General features: G+C 49.3%; 2 protein-coding genes across 4 annotated transcripts in view; one reads left to right on the forward strand and one right to left on the reverse strand.

Moving 5' to 3' along the window:
• The window catches only part of LOC310806901 (uncharacterized protein), a 14,621-nt gene extending 3,350 nt beyond the window's left edge, over positions 1–11,271 (reverse strand). For both annotated transcript variants that reach the window (XM_083673184.1, XM_083673185.1), the window contains exons 1-6: positions 11,146–11,271; positions 6,450–6,542; positions 6,253–6,302; positions 5,378–5,477; positions 5,151–5,239; positions 4,212–4,326 (exon numbers count right to left, since the gene is read on the reverse strand). In XM_083673184.1, coding sequence (XP_083529310.1) covers positions 4,212–4,326; positions 5,151–5,239; positions 5,378–5,477; positions 6,253–6,302; positions 6,450–6,542; positions 11,146–11,172 — 474 coding nt within the window. In that variant the 5' untranslated portion in view covers positions 11,173–11,271. The remainder of the gene's footprint in view (positions 1–4,211; positions 4,327–5,150; positions 5,240–5,377; positions 5,478–6,252; positions 6,303–6,449; positions 6,543–11,145) is intronic.
• Positions 11,272–11,396: 125 nt separating this feature from the next.
• On the forward strand, positions 11,397–15,298 carry riok2 (RIO kinase 2 (yeast)). 2 transcript variants are annotated; one of them, XR_014554301.1, is made up of 11 exons: positions 11,397–11,537; positions 11,936–12,074; positions 12,172–12,288; positions 12,456–12,631; positions 12,756–12,844; positions 12,945–13,136; positions 13,224–13,316; positions 13,770–14,174; positions 14,271–14,370; positions 14,614–15,155; positions 15,199–15,298. XR_014554301.1 is itself a non-coding variant. In XM_083673169.1 (10 exons), exons 1-10 carry the CDS (start codon positions 11,472–11,474, stop codon positions 14,773–14,775), a joined length of 1,539 nt encoding a protein of 512 aa, XP_083529295.1. In that variant the 5' UTR covers positions 11,397–11,471; the 3' UTR covers positions 14,776–15,298. The 2 variants fall into 2 exon arrangements, 1 of the variants encoding a protein (XP_083529295.1); XM_083673169.1 differs by having other exon boundaries at positions 14,614–15,298.
• The last annotated feature ends 2,202 nt before the right edge of the window (positions 15,299–17,500 follow it).

A 17,500-nucleotide genomic window follows, 5' to 3' on the forward strand; every position in this document is an offset into this window, starting at 1 on the left:
GACAGAGAGACACAGAGACAGAGAGACACAGAGACAGAGAGACACAGAGACACAGAGACAGAGAGACAGAGAGACAGAGAGACACAGAGACACAGAGACAGAGAGACACAAAGACACAGAGACAGAGAGACACAGAGACAGAGAGACACAGAGACACAGAGACAGAGAGACACAAAGACACAGAGACAGAGAGACACAGAGACAGAGAGACACAGAGACAGAGAGACACAGAGACAGAGAGACACAGAGACACAGAGACAGAGAGACAGAGAGACACAGAGACAGAGAGACAGAGAGACACAGAGACAGAGAGACACAAAGACACAGAGACAGAGAGACACAGAGACAGAGAGACAGAGAGACACAGAGACAGAGAGACACAGAGACACAGAGACAGAGAGACACAAAGACACAGAGACAGAGAGACAGAGAGACAGAGAGACACAGAGACACAGAGACACAGAGACACAGAGACAGAGAGACACAGAGACACAAAGACACAGAGAGACACAAAGACAGAGAGACACAAAGACACAGAGACAGAGAGACACAGAGACACAGAGACACAAAGACAGAGAGACACAGAGACAGAGAGACAGAGAGTCACAGAGACACAGAGACACAAAGACACAGAGTCACAGAGACACAGAGACACAGAGACAGAGAGACACAGAGACAGAGAGACACAGAGACACAGAGTCACAGAGACAGAGAGTCACAGAGACACAGGGACAGAGAGACACAGAGACACAGAGACACAGAGACACAGAGTCACAGAGACACAGAGACAGACACACAATATAGACGAGATTGCTTCTGTGAAGGTTTTCTAACCTCTTCCTGACCTCCTCCCTCTCCCTAGCTACTCTGACCAGTCCTTAACACAGCAAAACCAATCTGCTATGATTTCATTTCAGCATAGATCAATTCTGTTGTGTGTAGTGAGCGTGGCCTGTGTGTGTGTGTGTGTGTGTGTGTGTGTGTGTGTGTGTGTCTATCACACCAGGTCACACTCAGAATATGAGGTCATCAATCACATCCTACAGGCTTTAGATTAGAGACACATCGATCTGCTCTGAGCTCTGACTAACAGCCTGGGCTCAAATAGGCCTACATCCACTGGCTACACTCACACTAGGCAGGACACACACACACACACACACACCCACACACACACACACACACACACAGACACAGACACACGCGCACACACGCACACACACACACGCACACACAAACGCACACACTCCCAACTCCCTCCCTGTCTACACTACACCACAAACATTCATACCAGGAATATTTACTCAAAACCACACACACACACACACACACACAGTCTGCATGCAGTAAACAGCCCTGTGCTGTGAACCTCCAAGGTTACATGAATTTCCCTGCAGATGAATGTCAATTTGTTTGCTCCTTGCAGTGTCTAGTGTCTCCCTGCCCCCCGTCCCTGCCCCCCGTCCCCGTCCCTGCCCCCCGTCCCCGTCCCTGCCCCCCGTCCCCGTCCCTGCCCCCGGTCCCCGTCCCTGCCCCCCGTCCCTGTCCCTGCCCCCCGTCCCCGTCCCCAACCCAAACACACACCGTTTCAGTGTGTACAGCACTGTACAAGCAGACAGGGCAGAGGGACGATCACAGAGAATAAACACAGTCTGATGGTGTCATGTCGCCTGCTATCCTAGCTGCTATCCTACCTGCTATCCTAGCTGCTATCCTACCTGCTATCCTAACTGCTATCCTACCTGCTATCCTACCTGCTATCCTACCTCTACAACTTCATCAATTCATATCAAATATTCTTTGGTATTCTGAGCAGCAGGAGCTGCAATGCTTTGTGTCGCCCAAATCCATCTGTCTCTCACACAGAAATGTGTGCGCGCACGCACACACACTTCATTTCTGAATGCTGTGTATCACCCAATCAATGGTGTGTGGGCTGAAGGCCCCAGGCTGAGGGGAGACAAGAGCAAACAGGTAATGGTACAAAATCATTAAATGTGAGTCGCTACTGCATGTAGATGTGTAGATGTGTAGATGTGTAGATGTGTAGATGTGGAGATGTGGAGATGTGGAGATGTGTAGTATTTTGTGCACTTCAGGTGCTGCGCTTCCAGAACCGTCATTAGCAGCAGATGTATGGTGACAGCCTCTATCTGAGCCTCGTTTGAAGGCCCCCGTCTGTCTACCCAGATAGCACAGACTACGGGAATCAAAGAGCCAAACTTCTAACAGTTCTGTGTGTGTGTTTGTGTGTGCAAGCGTGTGCGCGTGCATCTGTGTGTGTGTGTGTGTGTGTGTGTGTGTGTGTGTGTGTGTGTGTGTGTGTGTGTGTGTGACACACAGGTTTCATACTGTATCTGGGAACACTGAGGTGCATGCATACTGTATCTGGGACGTACTCAAGGGCTCCCACATACTCTAGAGAACACTGCAGAGTGTAATGTGTCCTATATCCTGTAAAGCTGATACAGTTCTATAGTCTATTCTACATGACACAGAACCATACTAGGATATATTTGTGAACATTGCACCCTCCTGAATAAAGCTCATATCTAGTGTTTCCTGGTGAGAGGGACAGAGAGAAGGGGCCAGGGCGGGGCAGTGACCAATCAGGATCAAGCGGAGGCAGGATGAGGGACCAATGAGAGACAGGGGCTGATTGGAGTTGATTTACGCTCCTGACATCTCTAACCCGATTACCCAGCATCCCTAGCGGTGCGATTACTGTGATGCATGGACCTGGCTGTGTGCGCGTGCGTGCATGCATGCATGCGTGTGTGTGTGTCTGTGTGTGTGTGTGTCTGTGTGTGTGTGTGTGTGTGTGTGTGTGTGTGTGTGTGTGTGTGTGTGTGTGTGTGCGTGTGTGTGTATGTCTGTGTGTGTGTGTGTGTCTGTGTGTGTGTGTGTGTGTGTGTGTGTGTGTGTGTGTGTGTGTGTGTGTGTGTGTTGCCTAGCAGTGCAGTTACACCAGTGTACACCAGGAGGTTGGCTGAACAGAAGCAATATTTTCCAGATATTCTCACACACATTTCCCAATGCAGCACAGAAATGATGACAGCCGCAGACTCAAATCCTGTGGACCTCAACATCACTAAATGTTTAGAATGAAATCCAGTTCAATATCCTTCCTCTCCTGCACCAAGATCAATCAGCCCTCAGTGACACCGCCCTCAGTCCTGTCTGAGAGGACCAATAGAGGGAAGCCGTCTAATTTCACGCTTGCAGTGGTTGATGTCACACACACACAGCCTCTGGGACAGAGAGCCTTACCCAACAATCACCCTCACACTGTGTGTGTGTGTGTGTGTGTGTGTGTGTGTGTGTGTGTGTGTGTGTGTGTGTGTGTGTGTGTGTCTCTCTATCTTTCTCTGTGTAATTATGAGTCTCTCCCAGGCTGTGGGAGACACAGGGCAGATCTTTCAGCGATGCCATTACTAGAGTTTGACAGGCGCAGAGAGCGCGCGTGTGTGTGTGTGTGTGTGTGTGTGTGTGTGTGTGTGTGTGTGTGTGTGTGTGTGTGACGGAGAGGGTCATCTACCGTAAGCACGCCTATTAGTTAACAGCACTCTCTATCACTGTGGCATGTTATTATCTGGCCTGGGCCCATGTTACATCACACACACACACACACACACACACACACACACACACACACACACACAGACACACAGACAGACAGACAGACAGACAGACAGACAGACACACACACACACACACACACACACACACACACACACACACACACACACCCATACACACACACACAGACACACATACACACACACACACACACACACACACCCCCATACACACACACACAGACACACACACACACACAGACACACACCCATACACACACACACAGACACACACACACACACACACACACACACACATACACACCCATACACACACACACACACACTTCGTTCAGTACGCACTCTGTGCCTGGTCAAAGGTAACACACACAGGCGGTATTAGTCATAATACCATAGAGTTATAATACCATAGAGTAATAATACCATAGAGTTATAATACCATAGAGTTGTGTCATTATGGTTCCAGTAACACAACCACCACAGGCTGTCTATGGCTGGTTCCTGTATTACTACAGTATTCCTGGTAGTTAAGATGAGTGTATACACCCTGTATTACTACAGTATTCCTGGTAGTTAAGATGAGTGTATACACCCTGTATTACTACAGTATACCTGGTTGCCCTGGTGGAGGGTCTGGGTGACGCTGGTACACATCTCAATCAGCCTGGTGAGCTCAGAGCGAGAGACAGTCACCTCCGCTGAGGACACGTCAGAGCACAGTAGGGACCTGCAACACACACACACACACACACACACACGCACACACACACACACACACGCACACACACACACACACACACGGGGTAAGAGAGGAACTGTGGACTCTTGGTGAAACACACACGTTTTCCAGAGACCAGGGAGAGGGTTGAGAAAACAAGACAAAGACAGAGTGGGAGTGTGAGTGTGTACCTCAGTGTGAGTGTGTACCTCAGTGTGAGTGTGTACCTCAGTGTGAGTGTGTACCTCAGTGTGTGTGTGTACCTCAGTGTGAGTGTGTACCTCAGTGTGAGTGTGTACCTCAGTGTGTGTGTGTACCTCAGTGTGAGTGTGTACCTCAGTGTGAGTGTGTACCTCAGTGTGAGTGTGTACCTCAGTGTGAGTGTGTACCTCAGTGTGTGTGTGTGTAACTCAGTGTGAGTGTGTACGTCAGTGTGTGTGTGTACCTCAGTGTGTGTGTGTGTACCTCAGTGTGTGTGTGTAACTCAGTGTGAGTGTGTACCTCAGTGTGTGTGTGTGTACGTCAGTGGGAGTGTGTACCTCAGTGTGTGTGTGTACCTCAGTGTGAGTGTGTACCTCAGTGTGTGTGTGTACCTCAGTGTGAGTGTGTACCTCAGTGTGTGTGTGTACCTCAGTGTGAGTGTGTACCTCAGTGTGTGTGTGTACCTCAGTGTGAGTGTGTACCTCAGTGTGAGTGTGTACCTCAGTGTGTGTGTGTGTACCTCAGTGTGAGTGTGTACCTCAGTGTGTGTGTGTACCTCAGTGTGAGTGTGTGTGTACCTCAGTGTGAGTGTGTACCTCAGTGTGTGTGTGTACCTCAGTGTGAGTGTGTACCTCAGTGTGTGTGTCAGGGGATCCAGGGCTTTCTCCACGTCCAAACAGCGACACACCTGAGAGCTCAGGCCTTCAGACAGAAGCACCACCTGAGGACAAAACCCACAGCATGGTCAACTACACAGCACTGCCTCGAAAACACTACTACGTCATGTCTATCTAGAATGACTCATGTGTGTGTGTGTGTGTGTGTGTGTGTGTGTGTGTGTGTGTGTGTGTGTGTGTACTTGTCTCTCCAACTGCATCAGCTGAGCTTTGAGCAGGTTCACTCTCCTCTCCCCATAGTCCTCCTCTGGCCCCTCACTCACCAGCTGCCTGAACTGACCCCTGAGAGAGAGAGAGAGAGAGAGAGAGTGAGTGAGAGAGAGAGTCAGAGAGAGAGAGAGAGAGAGAGAGAGAGAGAGACAGAGAGAGAGACAGAGAGAGAGAGTCAGAGAGAGAGAGAGAGAGTCAGAGAGAGAGAGAGTCAGAGAGAGAGAGAGTCAGAGAGAGACAGTCAGAGAGAGAGAGAGAGAGTCAGAGAGAGTCAGAGAGAGACAGAGAGAGAGAGAGAGAGAGAGTCAGAGAGAGTCAGAGAGAGAGACAGAGAGAGACAGAGAGAGAGAGAGAGTCAGAGAGAGAGAGAGAGAGTCAGAGAGAGAGAGAGAGAGAGAGAGAGAGAGAGTCAGAGAGAGAGAGAGAGTCAGAGAGAGAGAGAGAGAGAGTCAGAGACAGAGAGAGAGAGAGACAGAGAGACAGAGAGAGAGAGAGAGTCAGAGAGAGAGAGAGTCAGAGAGAGAGAGAGAGAGAGAGACAAAGGTAAAAGCGGGCAGCATTCCACATCCTATCAAAAAACAAGGACATCATCTCATGATCTCGTCCGTTCACCTCCTGTCCATGTAGCCTGCTAGCATATTCCCAAACAATGTCTGTGCATTGTTATTTATGGAGCTGTACGTTGGAAGTTCAGGATGATATTAACCAGTTTTTCAACATGATTGAATCTGATCTGATATGGTCTAATCTGATCTGAAGCCTAACCTGATCTACAGCCTCACACAGCAGCTGCTGGGAGGACACATACAGACAATACTGTTGAAACAAAGGGAATCATTGTTGTTACTTCAGGTCCTCTAACTCCATCTGCAGCTCAGCATTCTCCCTCTGAAGTCTCTGATGGGAACAACAAGAAAACAATGCTAGTATTATATACCTGATAGAAATAGGCTACTTTATGAGGTGTGTGTGCATGTGTGTGTGTGTGTGCGTGTGTGTGTGTGTGTGTGTGTGTGTGTGTGTGTGTGTGTGTGTGTGTCTTACCTCTACATGGTTCGTGTCTCTCTGTGGAGTAGCTGTCATCTGTGAGGAGGTCTGTGGGCTCATAGGGGGGAGTCTTCCTGGGGGTCCTCTACCCTGGAAACAACAGCTGAGTCACACCCCATCCGATCCCAACCCTAACCCCTGGCCAGGACAACCAGTACATGTCCAAGCCCCTACCCCCTGGGCACTTAAAGAGATCTGAGAGGATTAGCTACACCTTGCCTGCTGGGATCTTTCCCTATCAAATCCTCTAAGATCTCCAGAACAGTGCATGGTGGGTAGGGGTAAATGTGGGATAAATGTGGGAAATGTGGGGTTTAGGAAGTTCCAAGGCAGGGGCCAGGTTAGGAGAAGTGTCTCAGGGATTAGGTGAGCGTTAGGAGATGGGGGAGATTGTCTCTGCTGTGGATTTTTAGACCCGACACAAATGATCTACAGTCACTCAAGATAATCTGAGATTGGCCAAATCTCTGAGGAGATGGCTGAGCGTAACTGTCCTCGGCCCACTCTTCTGATCTCACATTGCGTGTCAAAAGATAACATATCTTAAAATGGGGTTAAACTACCTTAACAATCCTGTCGAATGTGGTGGATTTTGTGGCTTTGATATCACAAAAATATTTGATATCAAATGTAGCTATCACTTCACTTCAAACACAGGCAGCCATCACCGGGCCACTACAGAGGCCCTTTCATCACTCTGACCTGTCAGCCTCCTGCTTTCATCTTATGCTAATGAGGTAACCATTAATTCAGGATCAAAGAAGTTGGATTCTCTGGAAGTCCAGTGAAATGATTTAGGCCTACCTCTGTAAACACACAGCCTGTGAAGAGGTCCTTACCCCACACACACACACACACACACACACACACACACACACACACACACACACACACACACACACACACACACACACACACACACACACACACACACACACACACACACACACACACACACACACACACACACACACACGTCACGCACGCTCAACCCATTCCCCAGCGGAGTTCAATGTCTCTGGGCAGGTTTTCAGCCATATTAGATTCCCAGCAGTAGAACAGACTGGGAGAGAGGGGGAAGGAGAGAGAAAGAGAAGGAGAGAGAAAGAGAAGGAGAGAGAGAGGGAGAGAGAGAGAAAGTGAGAGGGAGAGAGAAAGAGAAGGAGAGAGAAAGAGAAGGAGAGAGAGAGGGAGAGAGAGAGAAAGTGAGAGGGAGAGAGAAAGAGAGCTGCTCTGTGTTGGAGCGTGGCAAATGGTTCACTCACGCACATCTGGAGTGATTGGAAACACAGCCTCGCTGTCTGACCGTGTGTGTGTGTGTGTGTGTGTGTGTGTGTGTGTGTGTGTGTGTGTGTGTCTGACTGTGGGAAAGGCCGTTCCGCTGCGTTCCAGATAATTCCACATAAAGGCAGACACTCTCCGTCCACTCCTGGCTCTACATATAGAACCAGACACTCTGGTCTCTGCCTGCGTGGGATTGGACAGGCTCAAGTCCGCTCTGGGCTGTACGCCGGTCCGCTATTGGCTGTTTATTGGCAGACTTCCTGCCTCCAGTCTCTTGTTCCACAGCTGCTGAGAGGGTCAGACAAGAGTCTCAGATAATACGTCCTCCAAATATTCACCATTATCAACAAAGACACATTTCTAAGACTCTTAATAGAAAGTGCATTACATCAACACACAACGCAGGCGTCTCAGGTACATCTAAGGTTTATACGTCGACTACATCCCAACCTGACTAGCCTACATTTCCACAGCAGATGAACCTACTGAAGGTCTTTAGGCCTAGTCTACGTCAGGAGTAAAACACAAAGATAAGGTAGGTAGGCTATTTGGTTTCCTTAAAGAGATATTTGGTCAACACTGTGAAGATTCCTCCTGAACATGATAAATTGAATTACAGTGTGACATGATTATCCAATCAAAATCTGATTTAATATTAGTTTCCACTCAAGAGCGCTGCCATGTGCTTCCATTGGACTGTGTCCAAGCAGGAAGGGAGAGAGAGAAGGAGGGAGGGAGAAAGAGAGAGGGGGGGGGGGTGGAGAGGGAGAGAGGGGGATTCCCTGATGTAGAACAAGGCTACTAGGTGAGAAGGACAAACCAGGGGTGTTATTCTGCTTGACAGAGAATATTGTCTGTTGAGGAATCTCTCCAGCCTATTTCTAGTTGCCAACCAGTCATGTGTACGGCTCCCTACGTGGCGTCATAGTTGGTCTGCAGGTCTGACAATCTATCAACCTTGTTGTTGTCCTCAATGTTGCCATACACATACCCATCTCAGAGACAAACACACACACACACACACACCTCAAAGATAACAATGACATGTAGCACAAAGACTTCAGAGCCCTCAGACACAGCCAGCTGTGTCACAGCGCCATCTAGGCTACAGATGTGGCAGTGCATGAGACACTTCTCTGTTAGAAAAGCTCTGGCTTCGTGGTCAGGGCCTTATTGAGGGTTTAGCTGTGGTTGTTTCAACACAACAGTATAGTAGTAGTATACAGCTATTCAAAAGCACTGCATCAGAACACAGGGCAGGAAGTTAACTTCAGAACTTAGAACTCTCAGAGTTACACGCTAAATCTGGAGAAGTCTCAAAATGGAGGGTAGGTGGTCGCAAAACATGATCACACCTCAGTTGGCCTAGAACACCCAGCGGACTCACAAGGTAAGTTAACGGATGTTTCCTCATCACAACACTGACTCTGGGATTGTTGTCACACCTAAGATGTCAACACCAATCACGTGTGCCGTAACACACATCACACACACCTACGTCTGTTACCCGCCAGAGAGAGAGAACAGGGCTGAGCGGTGGCAAACAGGACGACACAGAGCAGAGGATACAGTACCAGTCAAAAGGTTGGACACACCTTCTCATTCAATGGTTTTTCTTTATTTTTTTATTATTTTCTACATTGTAGATTAATATTGAAGACATCAAAACTATGAAGGAACACATATGGAATTATGTAGTAAACAAAAAAGTGTTAAACAAACCAGAATATGGTTTATATTTTAGATTATTCAAAGTAGCCACCTTTTGCTTTGATGACAGCTTTGCACACTCTTGGAAAGGTGTGTCCAAACTTTTGACTGGTACATACAGCATACATACAGCATGCACACACAGACCCCACAATAATTCACTCATCTGGTCGTTGGGACTAGAGAACAACATTGATTCTGGATGTTGCCGACATTTAGCAAAAATCTGCACTTTTCAAAGAACTCTTACAGGGCAAGGTGGACTCATAGGCCTCATTTCTCACGGCTGGGGTGTTAACACGCACACACACACGCACGCACGCACGCACGCACGCACGCACGCACGCACGCACGCACGCACACACGCACACACACACACACACACACACACACACGCATACACACACACACACACACACACGCACACACACACACACACACAGCCGGTGCATGCCTGGCCTCTCTTGGACACAGCCACTTGCTGAACCGCAGAATGTTAAATAAACCAGTGGAGGAATTCCACTGAGTCAACACAGCCTGGGAGAGGAGAGCTGTGTGTGTGTGTGTGTGTGTGTGTGTGTGTGTGTGTGTGTGTGTGTGTGTGTGTGTGTGTGTATGCGTGTGTGTGTGTGTATGCGTGTGTGTGTGTGTATGCGTGTGTGTGTGTGTGTGTGTGTGCGCGTGTATGCGTGTGTGGAGAGAGAGTAGAACAGAGCTGTGTCTGTCGCAGTGCAGTCTGGAGTAAACACACACACACACACACACACACACACACACACACACACACCCGCTCTGTTTAGAACCTACCTGCCCGTGGAATGCTCAGAATCCAGCTGCCATGGCAACAGAACCGGGCCAGTAAATGTCTCAGTTTAACAGCCCTCGTCTCACTCACACAGAGGGCAGCTGTGCTCCACGGACCCCCTCTCTGACACGCCTCTCTGACACCCCTCTCTGACACGCCTCTCTGACACGCCTCTCTGACACCCCTCTCTGACACCCCTCTCTGACACCCCTCTCTGACACCACCTCTCTGACACGCCTCTCTGACACGCCTCTCTGACACGCCTCTCTGACACCACCTCTCTGACACCACTCTGACACCCCTCTCTGACACCCCTCTCTGACACGCCTCTGACACCCCTCTCTGACACGCCTCTCTGACACCACCTCTCTGACACCACTCTGACACCCCTCTCTGACACCCCTCTCTGACACGCCTCTGACACCCCTCTCTGACACCACCTCTCCCTCTCTGCCTCCATCCTCACGACCCTCATGATGCTCTTTATCCACTTCTTCTGGACCAGTCAGGCCGACTGCTCTGGGTTCCACATCATCCCTTTCACTCATTCACACAGTCCGTTAATGTGCATGCCCTGCATGCCCCAGCACAAACACAGCAAGGTCCTGGTGGTTGAAACATGGTTGAAAGGTCAGGTGTGTTAGTGCTGGGTTGGAGCAGAAACCATCATAACCAGCTAGCCCTCCTATTAGTAAGTGTGGGTCCATTGTGTACACTAGGTGGCACTATACTCACTATCATTCATTCCATGTGGGAGTTGGGGTGGATTCTAATGGCTGGATTTAGTAGTTTACTAAACGACATCACAACCAGTTAGTTGATCAACTCTGGAGACAAACGGACAGATTCTGAGGGTCTCTGACGGAGACGGACAGTCGAGCATCACTTACTTACCTTTGTCGAGTGTCGGCTGGGTTTCATTGGTGAAATCTGTTTTGGGACGCTTTTACACCGAATGTGTGACTAGACTTTATAGAAGTTTATTGCACATTAAACCTACTAAATGAAACCCGCAGGAGTGACAGGCAGTGACAGAACAGCAACACCCGCAGGACGGAAGGACGGCGCTGGAAACGACCTGACGTCACCCACGAACGTCACCGACGTCACGACGCGACCTTCCTCCTTACTTCCGGCTTGCACGTGTTTACGACAACATGTGTGAAGTCTCAACAAAATAGAACAAAATTCGAGTTCTCTGAGTCGGTGTCTGCGCTAATATGGGCAAATTAAATGTAGTGGTTTTGAGATATCTATCTCGGGATGATTTCCGGGTTCTTACAGCGGTAAGTAGCCGTCCTGTCGCACTGTGGCTACGTTAGCTAGCCTTACTAGCTACCACCACACGGTTACTAGCTGCTGTTGTTACCGTCATCATGAGAGATAACACAAGTCTGCTGGTCTGGTAGTCAAAGCCGCACCTACAGGCTTATGCACATCTGACATGTACCTTGCAGAATACAGGTACAGGTAGGATATATGCATGTCAGATATGTCGCTCCTGAGTACTGGTCACAGGTGGGGGTCTGTACATGGTGGTGATGGTCTGTACATGGTGGTGATGGTCTACTCTCGACCTCCTCACTGCGTCCCCGTCCATCCTGGCTGTTCCCCTTCAACCCCTACAGTGTTGTTGCTGTTCATGAAGAGCCGTGCATTCATGCTGTTCTGTTTCTCCTGGCAGGTCGAGATGGGGATGAAGAACCACGAGATCGTCCCTACGTGCCTTGTGGCCTCCCTCGCGAATCTGCGACACGGAGGATGCAACAAGGTCCTAAGAGAGCTTGTGAAACACAAACTGGTGGCCTACGAGTGCTCCAGAGGTAACTGACGTGACGGGCACTTCTCACACCTTCACGAGTGGTTCCAGTTTTTCTATATATATTTCTGTATTTTAACCTGTGTGTGTTATGACCTCAGCGGTGCAGGGCTACAGGTTGAACAATGGAGGGTACGACTACCTGGCCCTGAAGACCATGTGCTCTCGGGAGGTCCTCATCTCTGTGGGCAACCAGATGGGAGTGGGGAAAGAGTCAGGTAGGAGCTCACCTCACACACACACACACACACACACACACACACACACACACACACCGTAGGTGGGAGGGGAGATACAGAAACGAGCCCTAACCATGATGTCCTGATCGGATGGTGGGTGGTCAGATGGATGGCGGCTGAGTTGTGTTTCTGTCCTCGTCCTGTAGATATCTACATCGTGGCGGGCCCGGAGGGGCAGCAGTACGCTCTGAAGCTCCACAGGCTGGGACGCACCTCCTTCAGGAACCTGAAGAACAAGAGAGACTACCACAAACACAGGAAGAACATGTCCTGGCTCTACCTCTCTCGTCTCTCCGCCATGAAGGAGTATGCCTACATGAAGGTACCCGCTGTGTGTGTGTGTGTGTGTGTGTAACAGCATAAGTGTCTGTAATTGCAGTGTTTGACAACAGTGTGTGTGTGTGTGTGTGTGTGTGTGTGTGTGTGTGTGTGTCCTCCTCTCCCAGGCGCTGTATGAGCGAGGGTTTCCTGTCCCTAAGCCTGTGGACTACAACAGACACGCTGTGGTGATGGAACTCATCAATGGATACCCACTGTTAGTAACACATTTACTGTGTGTGTGTGTGTGTGTGTGTGTTTCTCTCTCTCTGTCATTGTTGACACCATGTGTTTGATCCTGGCTCTCTGATTGGTAGTTGTCAGGTGCGTGAGCTGGAAGATCCATCCTCCCTGTACAATGAAGTCATGGAGCTGATCGTCAAACTGGCCAATCACGGCCTCATCCACGGAGATTTCAACGAGTTCAACCTGATGTTGGACGCCAAGGATCAAGTGACCATGATCGACTTTCCTCAGATGGTGTCCACCACACACTATAATGCAGAATGGTGAGGACACACACACACACACACACACACAGTCACATCACAGATATCTCTTATCATTTAGCTAACCTCCCTGTTATGTTTCTCAAGGTATTTTGACCGGGACGTCAAATGTGTCCGAGATTTCTTTGCGAAACGATACAATTATGAAAGTGAGCTCTACCCAACCTTCAAAGACATCAGGTGACTATGCATGCTGTTACTGTCTCTCCTTAGGGGGCGTTCTCCCTCTGAGGGAAGGGAGCAGGGAAGGAAGGAAGGAAGCTAGTGTGGAACAGGGATCCTAATCCTTGTGTTATTGCAGAAGGAATGGAGGGAGGGAAGAGATTGGTTGTGTGTGAATGGGACTCACTCATCGTTGTTGTTGTCGTCGTTGTTGTTGTTGTTGTTGATGATGATGATGATGTCGTCGTCGTTGTTGTTGGTGGTGTTGTTGTTGATGATGTCGTCGTTGGTGTTGTTGTCGTTGTTGATGTCGTTGTTGTTGTTGTTGATGATGTCGTCGTTGTTGATGTTGTTGATGTCGTCGTTGTTGTTGTTGTTGTTGATGATGTCGTCGTTGTTGTTGTTGTTGATGATGTCGTCGTTGTTGTTGTTGTTGTTGTTGTTGATGATGTCGTCGTTGTTGTCCTACAGACGCTCGGTTTCTCTAGATGTAGAGATCTCAGCCAGCGGCTTCACTAAAGACATGGAGAGAGACGCCGCCTTGCTTCATCCCTCAGGACCGGAGGAGGAGGAGGAGGAGGAGGATGATGAAGAAGAGGAGGAGAGATATGGGGAGGAGACTGTGGATATGGAAGAATACAGACAAGCTATTCTGGAGCTGGATGGGCTCAAACTCAGCGACACACAGACAGACACACCCAAAGAGATAGATGACCAGGCTGGGGAAACGCACCCGGAGGGGGAGGAGGGAGAGGAGGGAGGGGCAGCGGTGATCGGTGGGAGTGATGAAGAGGAAAAGCAGGAGGTGGAGGGAGAGGACGTGTGTCCAGAGTTGCTTGACATCTCTGCCTCCAACAGAGAGTTCAAACCCTTCAGGTGAAGATCACCGATTTACAGTGGATGTCTATCTTTGGTCTAGATTTCTCTGAGGTGTACGATGTGCCTTTAATCTTCATTCTGTCTCACCCACAGAGACTCCGAGAGTCTGCTGCATGTGTTGGAGCACAGCAGGAGGAGGACAGACAGCGAGGCCACCATGGGCAGTGTAGGCAGCTGCTCTACCATACCACCGGTCAGTGTACACACACACACACACACACACACAGAGAGTAGGGGCTCAGACAGTGGGGGTACACATTCTTGCCAATTCACACGCAATCACATTGAGTAAAAGTAAAAACCTAGTTTTAATACTGTATATGGTGTTATCTGGATGTCTTGTTGTGAGTATGGGAGGTTCATCAGAGCACAGACGGCCCAGTAAGGGGTTGTACATGTACAGATGTGTGTGTGTGTGTGTGTGTGTGTGTTGTAGGAGGTTGTTCGTCAGAAGGTGAGGAGACAGCTGAGCAAGCAGCAGAAAGCAGCTCAGAGGCGCCGGATGCAGAAGGGAGAGGCCAACCTGGTCACTCAGGAGAGGAGAGAGAACCAGAGCAACATCAAATCCAGTCTGGAGACAGATGCCTTCTGGGGCTGAGGGGGAGGGACTCCTTCTCTCCTCTACCCCCTGCAGAGGAGGAGGAGGAGAAGGAGGAGGAGCTCATATCATCAGTGTTATTCTCTCCTCTTTTTCTTCTTTCCTTCATTTAAACTGTGTTGATAAGACAGGATGACTGAAAGTATGTTTGAGGAGCTGCTGGAGATTTCAGTTCCTTTACATCAGTGCTGCGGACGTAGAAACGGAGACAGGGAGAGAGAGAGAACTACTTTGGACTATTTGGAGCCACACTAGGATCAGCCAGGAGAGAGATGTGGGCTCCTCCTATGTGGGCTCCACCTCAGCCTTCACAGATCAACACACACAGGGCTGAAGAGGAGGAGGCATGGTAATGACCATGGTAATGAGGAGGAGGCATGGTAATGACCATGGTAATGACCATGGTAATGAGGAGGAGGGAAGGATTGCTTTGGGTTCAGCCTCTGTCACAGCGGTTGAATCAAATGCAGTGTGAATACTTTCATAAAACCATGTTTTTGACAATAAAAGCTTTTGTGATTGATGTGGATTTCACTGTGTTGATGTGTATGTTCATGGGTTCTGACTCTCAGCTGAACGGGGTTCATGGGTTCTGACAGCTGAACGGGGTTCATGGGTTCTGACTCTCAGCTGAATTGGTTCATGGGTTCTGACTCAGCTGAATTGGTTCATGGGTTCTGACTCAGCTGAATTGGTTCATGGGTTCTGACTCTCAGCTGAACGGGGTTCAATGGGTTTCCAATGTGGAAGTCATGCATGAAAAATCAGAGACATTCTACTCCTCTCAAGAGTCGTACTTGCCTTGCCTCGACACACAGGTTTGTGTGTTGCATTGGGAGGTTAGGGAGCAGAGCATACACAGATGGACAAAAACAGCAGCTATATGTATTTGTGTGTGTTTGTTAAAGAGAGTGATGAAGGCTGTGTCTATACATGCGCTCACATCTACATTTTACATTTACATTCATGGCATTTAGCAGACGCCTTTATCCAAAGCGACTTACAACAAATTTAAGTTGTGAATCAAGTAAGTGAATCATCTATCCATCAGTCATTATAAGATAAAGTAATCAATGCTCAGACCAGGGGCCATAGGCAGTCACAATTTTGTTTTATTAACAAGAGAGAAACTTGTACAGGGGGGTAGTGGGGGTGAAGAGGTCTTTAGGAGGGACTGTTAAGATGTAGCCTGAAGAGATGGGTCTTCAATCTACGGCGGAAGATTCATCTCTTCCTGGGACAGCTTTAACTATAGAAAGACAGCAACCATATACATTGATATTCTCCAAACCAGTCATGTTTTCTGTGGAAGTGTAGATCTGGTCGGCTTTAGACGGAGAATGGTGTGTTGATGTGGAGTGCAGGATCATCCATCTGAGGGGGTCGTCCTTTCTGCTAAACTCTCCTCTGGTCTCAGGGTCTCTGATAATGAGATGGGTCTCAATGGACAACTACACCTGCCCTCTTTAGACCCCCCCCCCCCCCATCAGCTCAATAAGGCCCACCAGACACATACATGACATGTAGATACACAAAAAAGCGCTTAGGTTGTGGGTTTGATTCCTGCTGGGACCATCTATACTGAAATGTATGCATTCACTGCAATGTAAGTCGCTTTGGATAAAAGCGTCAGCTAAATGGTATATATTATATATTATATAATAAGCATAAACTTGAACTAACACACACACACACATTCAACATGTAAAGACGGAGCTACAGGACCAGGAAAGACACACAACCTGAAACAGGAAAACAGTGGGAATTGAGGGGCTTGGGAGCCGAGACTCCTCCCTCTACTTAGTTCACTAGGGTGTGAGAGACTTTGAGGGAGCGGGTGGATTCAGACCTGAACAATAGCCATTCATCTGACATGTGAATGGAGCTGAGGCCCTGGACTCAGACGAGTGTGTAAAGTCAACAGCAGGGCTCCAACCCCCCACCCCACCGCTGAGCCCCCCACCCCACCGCTGAACCCCCCACCCCACCGCTCCAACCCCCCACCCCACCGCTGAACCCCCCACCCCACCGCTCCAACCCCCCACCCCACCGCTGAGCCCCCCAGAGGCGGGACAAGACACTGGGCTGGGGGCTGAGGTCGGTTTGGGGAAAAGGCTGTTTAACATGACTGGAAGGATGCATTTGATTTCCATTGTCAGATATTATGACCATATATTATGACCATGTTTTTTAGGGTGTGACCCTGATGTGTTGGCCTGGGCCATGACCCTGGGCTCCTCTGGTGACTCGGACTGCTTGGGGAGCCTCTGACTCTCTGACTGCTTGGGGAGTCTCTGACTCTCGGACTGCTTGGGGAGTCTCTGACTCTCTGACTGCTTGGCCAGGGATTACCCAGCTGCACAGCTCAAATAGATGGGAGGAGCTGCATACCAGTGCCAGGACTGTGTGTGTGTGTGTGTGTGTGTGTGTGTGTGAGTGAGTGAGTGAGTGAGTGCGTGAGTGCGTGCATGCATGTGTGTGTGAGAGGGGCCCTCCGAGCTAATTAGCAGGGTAGTGACAAAGGTGGTCCACTCTGGAGGAGAACCCCTGGGAAGAGGTTCACAAGAGAGAGAGAGAGAGGAGGGTAAAAGATGGGGGTGAGGGGGGGAGAAGAGAGGGAGTAAAGAGGGAGAGCAGTCTTTATGCTTTGGAGAGAGGGAGTAGAGGAGAGAGAGAGGGGAGTAGAGGAGAGAGAGAGGGGAGTAGAGGAGAGAGAGAGAGGGGG

The sequence above is a fragment of the Argentina silus genome (genome assembly GCF_951799395.1).
Source record: "Argentina silus genome assembly, chromosome: 7".
NCBI lineage: Eukaryota > Metazoa > Chordata > Actinopteri > Argentiniformes > Argentinidae > Argentina > Argentina silus.

Excerpts from the sequence above, each read along its gene's own strand:
- riok2 (XM_083673169.1), top strand. The coding sequence starts at position 11,472 with ATGGGCAAATTAAATGTAGTGGTTTTGAGATATCTATCTCGGGATGAT. Across the intron at positions 12,845-12,944 it reads CTCATCAATGGATACCCACT|TTGTCAGGTGCGTGAGCTGG; the intron begins GTTAGTAACACA and ends TCTGATTGGTAG. Across the intron at positions 14,175-14,270 it reads AGAGAGTTCAAACCCTTCAG|AGACTCCGAGAGTCTGCTGC; the intron begins GTGAAGATCACC and ends TCTCACCCACAG.